Below are 18,866 nucleotides of genomic sequence, written 5' to 3'. Positions count from 1 at the left end.
AATAAGGTATTTTATATATAAAGCAAATTTTAGAGAGTTCACTACTCCTATAGCTTAAAACATGAAAGGTCAGAGAAATTAGAAAACCAAAGTTCACTGCCATTGCAATTTCCATGGGTAATGGAAATACTAAAGTGAATGTGATTGGCTCCTCCTAATGAGCTTTGAATGCAGAGGAAGAAAAAGATAGTCAATTTTAATTCAGTTCAATAAAGTTGGCATTATAATGAAAAACAAAACAAAACATGGAGCCAAACATGGTTGGAGAGGCAGAAAGGAAGGCTTTACATTATACAAGTATACTAAAAATTCTATCCCATAGGCAAGAGAGAGGTGCTGGGAGATTCTGAAATGGGAAGCCACAATTATAGGAGGACATGTGATTGATGCAAAGGTATAAACCCTAAGTGAGTTCCAAGCAGCCCTTACCCTTCCTCCAGCCAAGCAAACCCACAGCCACAGAAAGAAGTTTTAGCCAATGCCTACCAGTGTGATTGTTTCCCCTAGCTAGGTAAATGGGATACTTACAAATCTCTTATTAAGAAGGAAATGAAAAATTTAGTGACATTTTCTAAAATTCCCTGTATTTACAGGGTTTGCAAGAAGTTATATTTAAAATTTAAGACTTTCTTTTAAAAAATCTAATTAAAAACAACAACAAAAAAAAAAAAAAAAAAAAAAAACTAAACATGAACTTGAGATCTAGTATACCTAACCTTAAATACAATTGGCCTATAAGGTGAACAAACTGGAATATCAATTTGACAAAAATTTACATATAAGCTTAAAGGTTATAGGTTATAAATACAAAACCTTAAAAGGTAGAATATAAAACTACCTATATAATATGTATAATACAATATATACTATATTTTGACAAACAGAACGAAATGACATGAAAAAATAACAATGTAAGAGTCATGTTTGTTGCTTCCAATGGGGATGATTCAAATTTGTTACACTTAGTTTTGGTGTTTATTTTCCAAGAAAGATTTTTAATAACTACTCTTGCTATTTAGCTCTGCTATTAAAACACAGAACAACTGATTCTTTGGCCTCAGCAAAATGTTTAAGATTCCCACTGTGAAAATCTGTCTCATTCCTCACTGATAATAAAGGTAAAGGCAAATTCAATAAACTGAAAGGATTCAAAGTCAAAGAACACAGAAAGCAAGTCACATAAATAATGTTTGTGACTATATTCCCCCTCAATGCTTCTCAGAAAAGGCTGGGGTGTAGCTCAGTGGTAAGGTACTTGCCTAGATCCGTTCCATCACAGAAAGAAAACACAATGAAAAAAGGTCTCTGGAAAACCGTTCTTTCCCCACAGAGCTTAATTTTTAGAATCATTTAAAAACAATGAGTCAACAAGCATATCAACAAGAGAGAAAAAACTATCTGCTCACCAGGGGTCACAGTCTAAAAGACAGAAAGAACGACTACCAATGGTTATTACAGCCAGTAACTCAAGCACAAGATAAACAAAGAGGAGAGACAGAATGAGAAGAGGTAGGGTAAACTTCCTTAAGGGGATTTGGTCTTAAATGAGCTGTAGGGGTGGAAAAGAACTTTTGAATATGCATGTTAAGAAAATGTAAAGTACAGGAAATGTAGGTCATTTCCAGCACTTCCTGGACACCATGAGGGGAAGAGCAATAGGAAATGACACTAGAGATTAAGGTATGGCCCAGTCACAAAGAATGTCATATGTCCATTCTACTTTTGAGTTCTATCTACACTGTCATCAATTGTAAGATACAGCATTACTGTATGGATCCTAAAGCCTGATGATCGAGTCCTACTATTAGAATGTTTAATAGTGATACTTTAAGTGTAAGATAATTAGCCAAACAAGCAGGGGACAGCAAAAAAAAAGACCTTTTTATTTCTCAGTTTACTAAGGTGAAAGAACAGGGGCAGTAATCCTTAGAGAACTGATCTTTGAGTCAGTTTGTAATCTGAATTAAAGCTAACAGCATAGACCAAAACCAAGAGATTGAAACAAACAAGCAACTGTTTTCAAGTGGCCTTAAGTTGGCAGTACCCTGCTGTCTCTCAGAAGTACATGAGTATTCTCTTCAGGGGGGCAAACTTCAGTCAGGGACAACAGCAATTGAAGACGAAAACTCATTTTAAAGATGAAAAACCAAAGATGGACATCTTAGGATCAACGAAAACAATCATCACTCTTAAGTATGGTGATGTCTCAGGATTACTGAGGGGACTTTACTAAAATTTGCAGCACTGGGAGGACATGGTCCAAGGGTACAGTAGCCGCCAGGCATTGACAAAGCCCCAGATCTAAATCCCTAGTGCTGTCAAAAATAATACATCTCTAGTCCACATATTCAAGGATACTCAGAGAGATAAATACTTCAGCAGGAATTCCCCAAGCAGAGCCCTGGAATCTCTATCTTAACAAGTAACCCAACACCTAAGACATGTTGACAATTCTGACAAGATATGAAGGCACTGACACCAGTGTGCATAATGTTAGCAATAAGGAACAGTAGGATTTTAATCAAGAACATGATTGGATCAGACTGAAAAGTTTGGAAGATCACTATGGTACAAAGCAAACTTTGGAGAGCAGACAGAATAGTGTGAGGATGGAAAACAGAGCATAGTAAATGTTATAATTAGGAAATCATCACAATAATATTAAGGTCCAAGATGATGACCATTTAAGTACTAACAGTAGGAGGAAAACAAGAGTAGTAAAAAATTAGAATTAGAGTTTATAAAACTTAAATGAAGCTGGGTGGCAGTGGCATATACCTTTAATCCCAGCACTCAGGAGGCAGAGCCAGGAGGATCTCTCTGAGTTCGAGGCCAGCCTGGTCTACAGAGCAAGAACCAGGACAAGCACCAAAACTATACAGAGAAACTCTGTCTCAAAAAACCAAACCAAACCAAACAAAAAAACTTAAATGAAAGATGTTATTTTGAATTTTCTAAAGATACAGCCCTAATAGTGAGCATTATAGACACTCACCTTTTAAAAATAAACCTTACTGAGTATTGTAGCCTACCATCTTTTTAGCTGTATAATAAACTGTGTTCTATAAAATCTTATACTATATAAACATTACAGGGTCCAAATATTATTAAAACTCAAAGTGATCTTCAAGCTCAAATGAAAATATAAACAGACTTAAATCTCTAATGTTTAATATTCTATTAATCAGAGTATATGAATTGAAAGCTTAAAATCTCAGACAATATAAAAGATTTTCAGTGACTGGTAATTTAAAATTACAAACAGAAAACAATCAATTAGCAAACTTACGCTGAATGTGAATGAACTGTTTGGGCTGTTTAAACTCCCCTTTGTACAAGCGATTGTAATAGTTGACGTTGCTCTCTGCCTCGGGAACTGGAATGACCATGCTCTCTTTTTTTTCTCTAAATACTTGCTGCGCTGAAATAGCTCGCTGTAAGTGATGTTCCTGGAAAATGTAAAGTAGGCAACATAAGTTGTGTTGGTAATAGTAACTCATGCATAATTCTATTTAAAAGTTATTTGGTTAATTAATTGCAAAAAATCAATTACGAACAGTTCCCCTTTGCTAAATCTTAGGGTTTTTTTCTGCATACCCCAGAAAGCATTACCATCATTTTCCTGTAATAACTGTGGCTTATTATCAGTATCACAACTTTATAACAATTTTAATAGTTTTAAAAAGACAAACCCATATACATGTTCATAACCTAGAATTAATATTTCCATTATAAGTCTATACCTTGCTAGCTAAATAAATTGAGGTATTTGTTACCACTACCAGATCAAGAAAAAAATATTCGAGTCACAGGAAGTAAGTTTGTATTAAATTTTAAATATTTTCTATACTTGAAACTTAATCAGTACAACATTCTGAACTATTAAAAAATAAAGATGAAATTATGTCCAACAAATAGTATAATAACCATGGCAGGAAATATTGAATAAATATTAAACAAAAAGTTCCTATAAAATATACACAGGCTCTAACCACTTCTCATCAACAGCCTCTGAAATGTTCTACTATGTTTATTCCCCTTAGAGCAGCTTTACCTTTTAGAAGGTAAATACATTATTGCCACTCCCACAAAGATCCCCATCATATCAGTGTAAAGGTTAAAATTCCTCAATGACTTTAAGGCTCTGTAGTATTCTCTGACACCTCAACCTCTCATCTTTTGCTCTAGCCATAAATGTTTGTTCTTGTTTTCAAGTAGTCTCTAAATAGTCTACTTTTGAAATTCTTTAGTTTCATCTACCAGGAGACCTTCCTAGGATTTCCTCATCTAGAACAGACCTCGCCCATCACACCTTGCAAAGCTTTGTTTTTTCTTCATTCCACTTATTACATATGATACATTAAAAAAAAATCTCAATTGTCCATCCACCTGCTATGCATAAGCATGCTCTTAGGGAACCTTGCAAAGCTTTGTTTTTTTCTTCATTCCACTTATTACATATGATACATTAAAAAAAAATCTCATTTGTCCATCTACCTGCTAAGCATAAGCATGCTCTTAGGGAACTGCTATTTCTGCTCCTTCTGTAAACGTATATACATCTACAAATTGTACAAAACAGTAACAACACATAAAAGCTGTTAAATATATATTTAGTATATAACACCTACTAGATTCCTAATATTTCAGAGAATGAAAAAATTTACTGTCAACAAAGAAACTGGGGTGTAAATATGCTTAGTAACTTGTTAAGGTCACATAATTCTAAGTGACAAAGCAGATATGAACTTGCCTATATATTTGCAAAGCCAAATTCTTAATAATAGCATTTTAATTTTTGAAGTCCTACAGAATCTAAGAAATTAGATATTAACTTCATTCAAGCCTTTGATGTAGGGTGTCCCAGCCCCAGGCACAGTCACAACCACAGCCCCACAATGGGCAAGATAACTATGAATGGGACCCAACACAAAATTATAACCTTACTTAAAACATTATGAGATTTTGATAATTTTTAGTAATTCAATTGAGTGGTTCTCAACCATGAACTTTGTAGATTAAATACCATTATAGTGTCATGCAAAATAAACGTTATAGTCTCACTATTTGTATGTATACATGGCTTCAGTTTGAAGGTGGTGCTCATCTTTTTAGCGTCATATTCCAAGCACAATCCAATTCACACCATCAGACATTATATGTGCTCTTGGTGGCTTGGTAAGTAAAATGCAGCAATTATCAATAATATTTTAGCCTACCATTACAACCAATAGGTGTTTAATGTTATTCAAAAGGCAGGTAAGCGCTGATATTTGATTATTAAGGTACCTCCACACCTTGGTCATGCCTCAAGCATCAGCTGTACTTTGTAAGTTGGCAACCCATTTGAGCTGCACTGGCAGCTGAGGTGTGGAAAGGCTCAAGTCTTGCTTTTTTGCTTTTCTGTCAATTAATCTTCACAATAAAAGTAAATATAGCCCCTTAGCTATTGTTTTTAAGTTCTAGCATGGCTTCTCCAACAGCTGAAAAGAAAACGAAAGGCAAGTGTCCAAAAGGAACCTCACAGATGAAAAGGGTTACTCATCAAGTGGCAGGTGACTAATACGTCAAAGCACACAGGAAGGCACTGTACTTTAGGGAATCTGTCCAAGTTTTGAAAACTATGATTTGAAGAGAACATTACATGCAAAAGAATGCTGCCAAATTGAGTGAGTATCAAAAGACTGTATCATAAGGACAAATGTCAGAACTGAAAAAAATCTCGGATTATACTATAGAAGCAAGTTATGTGGTAACATACTTAAAATGAAAAAAGCCGTTTACTCTGATAGTGGACTCACTAAACAGTGTTTGAAAAGTGTGGTAGAACTAATATGCCCTGAAAAAACAGGACGGTATTTCTAAAGTCAGTCTGAAGCACAGAGCTGCTAATTTTAGATTTCATATTTTGGTGATGATGACAACAGTGATGGTACAAATATGGCTTGGGCTACTATCATTTTATGAGGGATACCGATGATGAACACGACACAGCTAAATCCGAGATTAATACAAAGCAGGAAAGTACGCTAAAGCAATTTCCTTTGTTCACTGTCAAAATTATGGTACAGTTAATGATGGTGCCCTGGTGATGGGAAGCATCACCCTTTACAGAGGGACCTGTAAAATTAACAGATCGAAATGCAACTGGCACCCAAAAACTCATGCTTGATGAAGTATCACTGCATAGCAAATCAAGAAAATTTATGTGAGGCTGGAGAGATGGCTCAGCAGTTAAGAGCACCTTACTGCTTTTGCAGAACACCATGGTTCAGTTCCCAGCACCTACAACGTGGCTCACAGCTGTCTGTAACCTCTGGAATTGGAATTATAAATGACTATGAGTCACCATGTGGGTGTTGAGCATGGAATCCAGGTCCTCTGCAAGAGCAACAAGTGTTCCTAACCACTGAGCCATTTCTCCAGCCCTCATCTTTCTTTTTTTTCGTTTTTTTGTTGTTGTTGTTTGGTTTGGTTTGATTTTAGTTTATTGAGACAGAGTTTCTCTGTGTATCCCTGGTTGGCCTCGAACTCAGATCTACCTGTCTCTGCCTCCCAAGTGCTGGGATTAAAGGCATGCACCACCACCGCCCTGTGTCATTTGTTTCTTAATACAATGTCAAATACTCTACTAGCTTTGTTGCTTTAAAAAAACAAAAAACAAAAAAACTACAACACTTTCATAACTAAAAAGTGTATTTTTAAAATCATAATTAAAACTTTTTTAATAAAAAATATCAGAAAATGCCTAATGGAGAAAGAATGTTATCCTATAAACATTTCAGTAACACATATGTGTATTTTTATCAATCACTGCCAAAACTTTTAAAGAATTCCAATACTCTAAATGTTCGTATAAGGTTTTACTACTTACAATGAAATTAAACCACAGCCTTCAAGAGATTTGGAGGTTCTCACATAGTAACATAAATGGCTATTCTTCCCTGCAGTATCTTACCTTCCACAATGAACAAACAATATCCTACTTCTAAGTGACAATGTCTGTAGGATCCATGTTTAAAACAGCACATTTGAAGTGAAATCTGACCATATACTTTTAAACCTCCCTGGTACTGGGAAATCAAACTCCAGGTTCTATGAATCATCCTCAGCCTTCTAAGTTCTCTTTTCTTTAAAGTTTTTTTTTTAATCATGTCTCAAATTCATACACCTTTCTATTATAAGCCCCTCAGACTTACAAGCTTTTGTTTATTTATTTATTTATTGCTATCATGTTCACAGAGCTTCTACATCATATTGGAATAAAGGAAGGCAAGTTACCTACCACCTACTACTGTCTCAGTTTCTGAGCTTCATAAACACGTGTCTTCTCAAGTAGTCCAACCTCTCAAGCCTGTCCCTAAACATCCTTCCCCCAGAATCACAACTCCTACCATTTCCTCTGCATCCTTCTACCTACATTTGGCTCTTAAAATCCTGGCCCTTTCCTGAAGACACCTTCTACTTTCCAACCTTGATTACAAACATATCTCCAGATAACTGTCTGTTATCAACAGTTTGTTCCTCAATTTTAAGAAAAGCTTCAGTTTCTCAACCTCTCCACTTTCCTATCAGACTCATTCATCACCTTCATTCTTTATCCAGCTCTGGAATATACAGTTGAGACCACTACTCTTCTCTCCCGGGCCTTCCATTCTTCTGCTATGTGAAAGCACTGAACAATTTAAGGTAAATATCGTATGACTTTAAGTTCTATTTAAACTTTTCACACATGTTCACACACTCATACACACAGCACACACACATACACACACAAAAAAAATTGGGCTTCAAGATACAGAAGTGTACTATACTAATACAAATGAAGATCAGACAATAAAATAGCTAAATTTAAAAGTTATCATCAATCGCCGGGCGGTGGTGGCGCACGCCTTTAATCCCAGCACTCGGGAGGCAGAGCCAGGCGGATCTCTGTGAGTTCGAGGCCAGCCTGGACTACCAAGTGAGTTCCAGGAAAGGCACAAAGCTACACAGAGAAACCCTGTCTCGAAAAACCAAAAAAAAAAAAAAAAAAGTTATCATCAATCATCCTTTCAACAAGTTTAAGTGTACCTGTTAGTGCACTGATATTATCTTGTCACTCAAAATTTGAAAGTGAATGAGAACAGTCTCTGCTAAGGAGATTATTTGGTAGAAGTGACTCAGGTATACAATCCTGTTTGAACCTGACAAGTATGTTTCCTCTCAATAGTCAAACAGGAAAAGATGCCCAAAGAATATAAAATCTAATGTGAGACTCTTAGGAAGACCGACGATTTGACAAAGCAAAAGAAGAAATAACTCAGACAGCAAAAACAACATGAACAAAATGGAGAAGGCCCAGCCTAGCAACAAAAGACAGGTAGAGGACAGGTTTAGTTCCCACACTTTCAATGCACTTACTTTTCTTTACAGGATGGATCCCAATTACATTTTCTCATATATTAATAACTAATACTATGCTATAAATTTAAAATACATTAGTGGTAGAAATTTGAGTCAACTAAACAATTAACTAAACACACACAGTATTTTCTAGCTCTTAGAGACCATCCACAATCACAAAATCACAATAATCTTGAGATTCCAGAAACAAGTGATTTGTTCTTAGATAAATGACAAGCAAATTAGAGAATCAAATTTCAGGACTCTGGTTACAGTGTTGTTTGACTATTCCATCTTCACAAGATAAGGACTTTTATTAAAGTAGAGTTGAGAAGCCATGTTCTTATAATACTAACAGTTTGCAACATGGGGAATAATAAGAGAAATCTAGGTTGAATGGCAGCATGTTTTAAAATCTGGATTCTTCCACTATAAATGTCACTTTCTTCCAAGTATAAAACATTTTGAAGTATTAATATTATCAAGTTTTAAAGTACTAAAATTATCAAAACACTTTGAGACAAGGGTTCATGTTAATTCATAAAAATTAAGACATTTATTTAATTTGGTGAACAAAGGGCCTCCTGCCTGAAATCCCTTGTTTACTAATCTATTTACAGTTCTAAATGAAAAATTTTAAAGTAGATCAGAAATTATTTTATTAGCAGAGTTGGCAGATGACAGAGCTGTAGCCAGAAATTGAAAAACAAGACTACAACACTCTCCTATTTTAACTTAGAGACCAAATTTGTCTCTAAAAATAAATGCTCAGCTATTATTTCCTTCATCAGATTTTGAGGCAGTCTTTCAAAAAGAAGGCAGGGCAGCTGGAGAGATGGCTCAGTGTTTAAGAGCACTAGGAACTCTTGCAGAGCTCCTGGGTTGGGTTCTCAGCACTCACACAGTGGCTCACAACCATCTGGAACGAGACTTCCATGTAGATTGTGCTGTAGAGCGTACATACACATGCAGGAAAAACACTTGTACACAAAATAAATTGTCAAAACTTTTTTAACAATCAGAACAGCAATAACTGGGTTTCTAGAGGTCTGTGTTTCTGCTAATAACTATAACCAGTCTCAGATTTTAAATAGCAAGAGAGTACCTCCTGAAAGTAGGTACTTAAGTTTTGCTTTGTCTTTAGGGGCAGAAGAGTTAGCAGGGATAATGTCAGGTTCTTGTCATATGCTGCCTAACACTTTGAAGGGCATCCCTGGGGGCGTAGAGATGGCTCAGCAGGTAAAGGGCTGACAACAGGCTTGATGACCCGAATTTCATATCTGAGATCCACACAGCAGCAGAAGAAAACCTGCTCCCAAAAGTTGTTCCCTCACCTCCACCAGCAGGCTGTGCAAGCCAGTGTACCAACACACACATCTCTCAATAAACTGTAATCTAAAAAATAAAAAAATAAAAAATAAAATAAAAAAAACCATACCTCTTGGGGCTGTGTTCAGACAGTAAAGCACCAGCCTATCATATCAAGGCACCTCCTAACCCAGGCACTACCCAACAGGTCTGTCATTCCATCAGGAGGCTTAGACGTTCAAGGTCATCCACGCCTGAGCTAGCTACATGAAACCCTGTTTCAAATCTATCACCACAAGGGAAAAGGGAAAAGTTAAAAAGGGCTGGTGAGATAGCTCAGCAAGTTACAGAGCTTTGCACCAAACCTGAGGACCTGACTTTGATCCCCAGAATCCACATAAAGAAAACTTGACCTCCACAGAGTACCATGTAATGTGTACACTCACATACACACACCATAAACACACAATAACAACAAATAAAAATAAAAAAGAAAACCAGCTATTACTATAATTACACCTAAATATTTTGTGTTTTCATAGAGATATTATATATTATTTTCCCTAGTAAACCATGGAATTATATATAAGCTATGAAAAGCAAACAAATTAAATAATCTATGACTTTTAATCATACACAGTACCACAATTTTTTAATTTTTTCCTTTTGGGAAGGTATGAGCTAAGGTTCTATGGCTATAGCCATTCAGTCAGAAATCAGGACTAAAATTTAAACCCCTCTGTTGAATCTTACAATACTCACAGCCCAACTTGTTGGCTTTCAAAATTTACTCAATGAATGTAAAAAGGCTGTACATAAAGTCAAAGGTTATTTGTCATAATTTTAAAAGTGCACAGGCAACACCATCAAGGAAAAGCAATCGACAGGCCACTTACACTTTGATACTATAACATTACCAGCAGACAACTGAACACCTTATAAACCACAAAGACAAAGGAAACAGATGATCAGCAGCAGACACTGAAGCAAAACTCTGGAAACTAAAATACTGATGCAGAAGACCACAGGACACAAATTCCTATAAAAGGGGATTAAAAACTGAGCCTACCTGACCTACAGAACACCAGACGATGGCAATTTGGAAATACTAGCAAGAAGAGCTAGAATGAGAAAAGCCCTAATTAGAAACTAGCTCAAAGCTTATAGTTCCCCAGGCAAGCTGAAAAGAAATGCCACTTCCAGCATTCCTTCAAGTCAGCACAGATGAGTGTCACTGGGGGAAAGCCCACAAGGCAGCATCTCCTTTCAGAGGAAAGAGGAGCAACACAAATCTAGCCTTCTCCCATGGAGATAACTGCATGAAAGGACTAGCATTCTGTGGTGCCTGGACCCCACATAGAACAAAACACATAGAAGCTTCTTGCAGTACCAGGGCATGCATCACTGGAGACAGACACCATCAGACACTATCACACCTGCTATAATCAGAACGAAGAGCTCAGCTAAGGGCTTGTACTGATTTTGTTTTTGTATTGTTCCAAACCAAGGTCTCACTATTATGTAATCCCTGGCTGCCACTCTGTAGACCAGGATGGGTTCAAACTCACAGATATCCGCCTGCCTCTACCTACCAAGTGCTGGGGTTAAAGATGTGCACCACTACATCCAACAGAGCCTGATTTTTGCGAAGAGATGGATAAGCAAAACATTTAAACAACATTCTGTCCATCTGGAAAAGGTTTCCATGTCTATCTTAGAACACTCACTTAATTAACACCCTTATATACCTGGGGACTACTGAGAAAACAGCTCCACATCTTGTCACAAGAATGGGGAATCAGTAGTACACATCAGAGGGTGCACGCAACTTTGAGCACCTGAAAAAACACATAAACCTCAAGAAAGTTTTGACAAGCCCTCAGAACTGCCTGGTGGACTGATTAATTAAGGTCTTCCCACACACAGTCAGTCCCCAAGAAGTGGCTGCTTTCTCAAAAGTTCAACTAACAGAAGGACAAAAAAGGATAAAAAAAAAAAAATCTGGGAAGTATGGCCCAAGAAAGAAAGGAAAAAAATAATCAATGAATCAAGGAGAGAGGGAGAGACTGAAGAAACAGGAATTTACAAACTACCTAATGCAGAGTTTTAAAGGCACTATCTTGGTGATTGATGCACTACAAGAGAATATACCTATAGGCAAACAAATGAAATTAGGAAGACAAGGAATGTACCAAATGATAGGATCAGGGAAGTGATAAAAAAGTACTATTAAAAAAGAATGAAAACTAATCCTAGTGACATGACACACTTACAATCCCAAAACATGGAGAAAAGGGAGAGTTCAAGGCCAGCCTATACTGCTTCTCAAAGTCTTATCTCAAATAAAAATTATAAAACACATAGCCGGGCGGTGGTGGCGCACGCCTTTAATCCCAGCACTCGGGAGGCAGAGCCAGGCGGATCTCTGTGAGTTCGAGGCCAGCCTGGGCTACCAAGTGAGTTCCAGGAGAGGCGCAAAGCTACACAGAGAAACCCTGTCTCGAAAAACAAAAAAAAAAAAAAACAAAAAAAAAATTATAAAACACCATCATAGTTAGCTTCAGCTGTTAACTGACTGAAACCCAGATTACCCAGGAATGGGGAATTACAACAGAAGAACTGCCTCCATCAGAATGGCCTACAAGCATGTCTGTGGAGCATTTTCTTGATTTCTAATTGATGGCGGAGGACATAGGCCACTGTGGGAGGTACCACCCTAGGGAAGTTGGTCCTGTGTTTCATGTGGAAGACAACTAAACAAGCCAGAAGCAGCTTGTAAGCAGCCATGTTGTGGTCTCGGCTTAAGTTCCATCCTTGCCTTCCCTCAATGACTGAATGGAAAACACTTTCCCCAGCAAGTTGCTTTTGGCCAGAGTATTTCAAAGCAACAGAAAAAGTAAACTAGAACATACACCAAAAAGAATCTTGGAGCTTTAAAAGAAAAAAAAAAAAATCTGAATTGAAAACTTTAAGACACTCAATAACAGACTTAACTAGAACAATCTATGAACTCAGAAGACAGGTCTCATGAAACGAAGAGGGAAGAATGCAAAAAAGAATGAGAATGAAAAAAAACAAAAACTAATCCTAATGGGACACAATCAGGTGGGAAATATGTATTTTAATGGAAATTAAGAAGGAAGCAGGAAAGAAAAGGCAACAAAAACCTTATTGGAAGAATTAATAGCCAAAAAAAACCCTTCCCGTATCTGATAAACTTTCAAGAAGTTCAAAGGACAAGGACAAACCTAAGATAAACCCACCGTGAGACTGTTAACAGTCATAAGATTGCTGTGGAAAGCATATAACTTATTAAAGTACTCAAAACAGTTCACTGCATAAGAGATGTTGCATACTTTTATAGAAAAGGCACACTAACCAAAATAATGGAATTTTAAGAAGAGCAAAAAACACTACAAAAATTAAAATGTGTAAGTATTTTTAAAAAATCTTTCAGTAATTCATCTATATTTAAAATTTCCCAGACAAGAACTTCCTCAACTTGACAGAAGAGAAGCAACCATAGAAAATTCACCTCTAATACTACATCATGTGATCAAGGCCAGTACAAGTCAAATATCTCCACCCTCACTATTTCTAGTCACCATTTTACTTGAGTTTCTAATTAGTGTAAATAAAAACATTCAGATTAAAAAATAGAATAAAGTCATCTTGCATATAGCCATCATGATTGATGTGGTGTTTACAGTGGTATAATCATTATTAAAACATAGAACTGTACAGAAAATGTATTTTGTGTTCAGTGTATTCTATAAACTTCAAGATCTAGAAAAAGAAATCTATGAAGTGAACAAAACACAGGGTAATATTGTGATATTACCTTAATAAACTTTAACAGTTAACTTATTATTTATGTAATTATAACTAGAAATGACCTATTTATAGTATTAGAGTAATTCTATTTTAGACTGTTATACTGCCATTTAACACTTTTTGAAAAATTTAATTAAGGACTTGAAAAGGTCTCATTATGTAGCCATAGCTGGTCTGGAATTTGCTATGTAGAATAGGATAGACTTGAATTTATCCAGATCCACCTGCCTCCCAAGTATACAACTGGCTTAATTTAGAGACTTTTTAAAAATGATTATGGCCGGGTGGTAGTGGCGCACACCTTTAATTCCAGCACTTGGGAGGCAGAGCCAGGTGGACCTGTGAGTTTGAGGCCAGTCTGGTCTACAGTGTGAGATCCAGGACAGGCACCAAAGCTACACAGAGAAACCCTGTCTCAGAAAAAAAAAAAAAAAATGATTATGCATTAAGTAGAAAAAGTAGGAATCCGAGTCACATTCCCAGGAGACTCTCAAGAAGTAGTAATGTGAATACAATGAGAGACGGTAATATGCATGGTTGAAGTATTAGAAAGACACACAGAAAAAAAGAAAAGGCCTGAAGGGAAATGTGTTCAAATACCACGCAATGTAATTGGTTCCTAATGTCCTCCTCTAAGTCCTTCAATGTTTTCTACATTATCTCAAAGGGCAGGTATTACAAAAACCAGTCAGCACCAAAGCTTCAAACTATTTACATGTATTTAGCAGTTTCTCTCAAAATCAAAGAAAGGAACAGATGGAGAAAGATAGACAAGAAAGAAAGAAAAACAAAAACTCTAGAAGTCATTTTCCTATTCTAATTAAACTTGCAGTTCTAGTACTTTTAAACCTGATTTTCAGCCCAGTAGTGAATTAAAATCACCTTTAGCCAAAAATGGATACAACTGGAACAAATTAATGCTACACAAAATGAGACTCAGAAAGACATGTATCACATTTTCTCTCAAAGAGGAGCAGAAAATAAAGTTAAATGTGTGTGTGTATTTGTATATGTTTGTAGTGAGAAAACTGGACAGGGAACCATGAGGAGAAGAAAGAGCTTAAGGGGGGGGCAGCAGATTCAGAACCTTAGCAAATTTTTGTTTGTTTGTTTGTTTGTTTTTCGAGACAGGGTTTCTCTGTGTAGCTTTGCGCCTTTCCTTATTTAACAGAGCAAAACTTGAAGGTAATGAACTAATTACAAGTACTTTAACTACATCCGCAGACAAATGCTAAGAACATTCATGAGAATACAAAAAGATCTATTACCCAACAAAATAAAATTCAATGGGATAAGATAATTTTAAAAGCGTCAAGTCTAGGGTTGCTGGGCGGTGAGTTCAATGTCAGCCTGGTCTTCAGAGCTAGGACTATGCAGAGAAAACCTGTCCCAAAAACCCAAAAAGGGAGGAAGTGAGGGAGGGAGAGAGGGAGGAGAGAGACAACAAATGCTGATGAGAATGTGAGAAAAGAGAAAACCTTATTCACTGCTAGTGGGAGTGCAAACTAGCACAACCATTATGGAAATCAGTATAGAGGTTATTTAAAAATTAAAATTAGATGCACCATATGACTCAGCTATACGTATACTTATGGTAATCTGAGTAAGAAATGTGCCCCACCCCCTCTCCAGGCTCACATATCTGACCACTTGGTCCCTAGTTGGTGGTGCTGTTTGGGGAGGATGTGGAATGTTTAGGGGGTAGAGCCTTGCTGGAAAACATACATGGAGGGGGCGAGCTTTGAGAGTTCACAACCTCACCCACTTTCAGTTTACACTCTCTGGTTCTGTTTTTTATTTAAGTTTCCTATTAAGGCCATATTGTCATGCCTCCCACGCCATTAGGGACTCTACTTCTGGAATTATACAGACAAAAAAACTCTCTTCTTTCTGTAAATTGTCTTGGTCATGGTGCTTTATTATAGCAACAGAAAAGTAACTAAGACAGAAACTGGCACCAGAAGAGTGGGCTGTCACTGTGAAAAGAACTGACCATGTTATTTCCTGGAGGAAGACTTTGGAAGTGTGGACTTAAGAAGTGGTTTAATGTTGTAAGTAAAGCTTAGGCAGATGTTATAAGAGGAGTCTGGAAGGTAGCAAGGCTGAGAGTAATTCTGATGGTATAAGTCCTGAAGAGGTTTCAGAGGGGAACAATATTAATAATTGGGGTAGAAGCCATTTATATGGTTATTTTGGCAAAGAATCTGGCTGCCTTCTGCCCTTGTCCTAAGAACTTTTCTGAGGCAAAGTTAAAAACAATTTCTTTGGCAGATTCAAGAGAATATATGTTTAATCAGTGGTATGGTTATTACTGATAGCTCTCATGCAGATTTGCAATGAAATATAACAAGTGGGGCAGAAAGAAATACAAATTGTACAGTTTGGAGAGAAAAAGTGCAATAGGAAACTTAATGTTACAGTTGGAAGACAGGTGCAGAAAGACTGTAACATTACAGAGACTGATGCCATTATGGAGAGACCTGCTCTGCACTGGAACAAAGGGAAGTGCATGGCAAGACCCCAGGCAGCTAAACTTCCAACTTGTGAAAGGAAAAGGCCTAAGAGTTTTCAGCTCCCAGAAAATAACAGCACACTAAAGCCCCTGCTAGTATGACCCAAGAGGACAAGAGTCCATCCCAAGCTGGCAGTCAAACTTGGCAGTGCCATCCATATGATATGGGTTTGTAAGTATAAAAGATCGAAAAGTGAGGGAGTCACGACTCTTTCTTCATGATTCCAGAGAGCTAAGGCCAGGTACCATGTGGGAGTTCTGGAGTTGCTGGGAGGAGGTCCTGAAAGGTCATTCATTGCATGAAGCCATGACAGTAAAGCCTAGGTTGCAGGAGAGACTCCAGATGTTGAGAACACCAGAGCCATGAATTATCTGTCAAGGAGAGCTAACATATAGGGAGTTAAGCCAGCCCTAGAGAACTCAAGGACAGCATGATTTACACAGTGAGCCCATTTCAAAAAGATACACAATATTTTAGTGAACATAATGCAAATTTAAACGGTCACTTATAAGGACTTAAGTGACACAATTCTAAGATACAATGGAATTAAGTAAGAAATTGATTAAAAAAAAATCCCTATGAACCCAATAAATATTTAGAAACCAAACAACACTCTTCAACTATGGATCAAAGAAAAATAGCGAAGGAAAACCAGCAATTATTTTGAATTGAAAAACATCAAAACAAGGGCCAGTGAGATGCTCAGAAGGTAAAGCATTTGTTGCCAAGCCTGATAAGCTGCAATTCTTAACAGCGTTCAACTCCCAAGACCTACAAAGTAGAAAGTAATAACCAACTTCCACAAGTTGTCCTTTGACCTCTGCAATTGCTTGTGACTATATACACACTCACACAAATGTAAAAAAAAATTACATGAAAATATGTAAAATATAACAAAGCAACACTTATGAAAAAAAACTACTTACACACCTGTAAGTACTACACACCTATATGAAAAAAATAAAAGATGTTGGGCTGAAGTTCACTGGTGAACACAGGGCTAGCATGTGTATGGCTCTGGGTTTAATCCCCCCAAAACACAAAAATTTAAATAAACAAAATAAATCTGAATATCTACCTTAAGACAGTAGAAAAAGAACAAATTAAGTGCAAAGTAAACTAAAGAAAGGAAATAATCAAGAGAAATGTGAAAATCAGTTAAACAGAAAACAGAAAAAAAAATTCATGAAATGAAAAGTGGATGCTTTAAGGAAATCCACAGAACTGGTAATGATACAGATCTGAGAGGAGAGAAGATAAAAACTACCAGTATCAGCAATCTTTCTAATCAATTTACTGCCAAGAAATTGTTCAATCAGTTAACAGGGACAAATTTCTTTCTTTTTTTTTCTGTTTTATTCTTTTCTAGGTTTTTTTTTCTACTAAACATTTTTTTCATACAATATATTCTAATCAGTTTCTCTCCCCCCAACTCCTCCCAGATCCTCCCCACCTACCTAACTCCACCCCCTTTCTTCCTCTCTCTTTAGAAAACAGGCAAAGATAATAATAAAAAGAAACACACAAACAACCCATAAAAACACAAAACTGGTAAGTACAATATACAAGCCAGTAAGACCAAAAAAAAAAAAAAAACAAAACCCCAAACCAAACAAAGTAATACAAGACAAAAAGTCTACAAAAATACCACTGTGTTTATCTTGTGCTGGCCATCTACTCTTAAGTATGAGGTCTACTCTTAAAGTGTGATTAATATACCCAGTGAGATTTCACTGGGAAAAAACTGATTTTTTTTTTCCTTTGCAAGTGGTAGGCAACTGGATATAGCTTCTTGGTTAAGGTTTGGGAGCCCATATCCACTTGGCCCTCTCAGAGCTTGGACCTGGTCTGTCTTGAGCCTGTGCATGCTGCCACAGTCTGAGTGAGTTCAGATGTACATCACCCTTACTGTCTGGAAGAGTTTCCCTGGTATCCATTCCCTCTGACTTATAATCTTTCCGGCTCCTCTTCACATAGATTCCTGAGCCCTGAGGGAAGGGGTTGATGAAGACATCCCTTTTAGGACTGAGTGTTCCAAAATCTTTCACTCTGCACACTGTCCTATTGTGGGTGTGTTAGTTCAGAGTTCTTGAAAGAAACAAACTGAAAGCTTACTCAGATAACCTAAATAACCTTGCAGACATTGGCGTGATTGAAATATATTTTAAAACCCCACAAAAAGAAAGCTCATGGGCGAAGGCTTCACTGGAAGATGTCTTCAAATAAATAGCTGAAGTGGAAAGAACAGCAACCCTACCCAATTTCTTTCAAAATTATAAAGAGAAGAGACTGTCCCTAATTCATTCTATGGATCAGTATTTCTCTGATACTAAAATCAAAAAAGCACACTGGAAAAAAAGAAAATTATACCAAATATTCTCTGTAAACATATATGCAATCACTCAAAACAAAAAATGAGCAATCACTGGGGTGGTGGTGGTACATACTTTTAATCCCAGCACTCGAGAGGCAGAGGCAGACAGGTCTCTGAGTTTGAAGCCAACTTGATCTACATAGTGTTCCAGGACAACCAGGGCTACAAAGAAAAACCCTGTCTTAAAAAACCAACCAAACAAACAAACAAACACCAAAAAACTTGAGCAAACAGAATCCACTAGTGTAATGAAAACCATTACACAAATAAATAGATGCAGCTTGGTATGGCAATATATACATACCTATGATCCTAGAGGCAAGAGGATCAGGAATTCAAGACTGGCTTGGGTTACTTACTGAATTTAAGGCCAGCTCGAGCTACGCAAGACCTTGCCTTTAAACAAGCAAACAAGAAAATACTCAAATAGACTATTATCCACCATGATATTT

At 36.8% G+C, this 18,866-nt stretch overlaps 1 protein-coding gene across 2 annotated transcripts in view; it reads right to left on the bottom strand.

Annotated features, from left to right (window-relative positions):
* Positions 1-18,866, bottom strand: part of Epc2 (enhancer of polycomb homolog 2) — a 115,270-nt gene that overhangs the window by 75,501 nt on the left and 20,903 nt on the right. For both annotated transcript variants that reach the window (XM_059260450.1, XM_059260452.1), the window contains exon 2: positions 3,290-3,449. In XM_059260450.1, coding sequence (XP_059116433.1) covers positions 3,290-3,449 — 160 coding nt within the window. The remainder of the gene's footprint in view (positions 1-3,289; positions 3,450-18,866) is intronic.

This window comes from Peromyscus eremicus, chromosome 4 (genome assembly GCF_949786415.1).
Source record: "Peromyscus eremicus chromosome 4, PerEre_H2_v1, whole genome shotgun sequence".
NCBI classification, from domain to species: Eukaryota; Metazoa; Chordata; class Mammalia; order Rodentia; family Cricetidae; genus Peromyscus; species Peromyscus eremicus.
The sequence above is the reverse complement of the archived record's forward strand: the minus strand, read 5'-3'. Positions and strand labels throughout refer to the sequence as shown.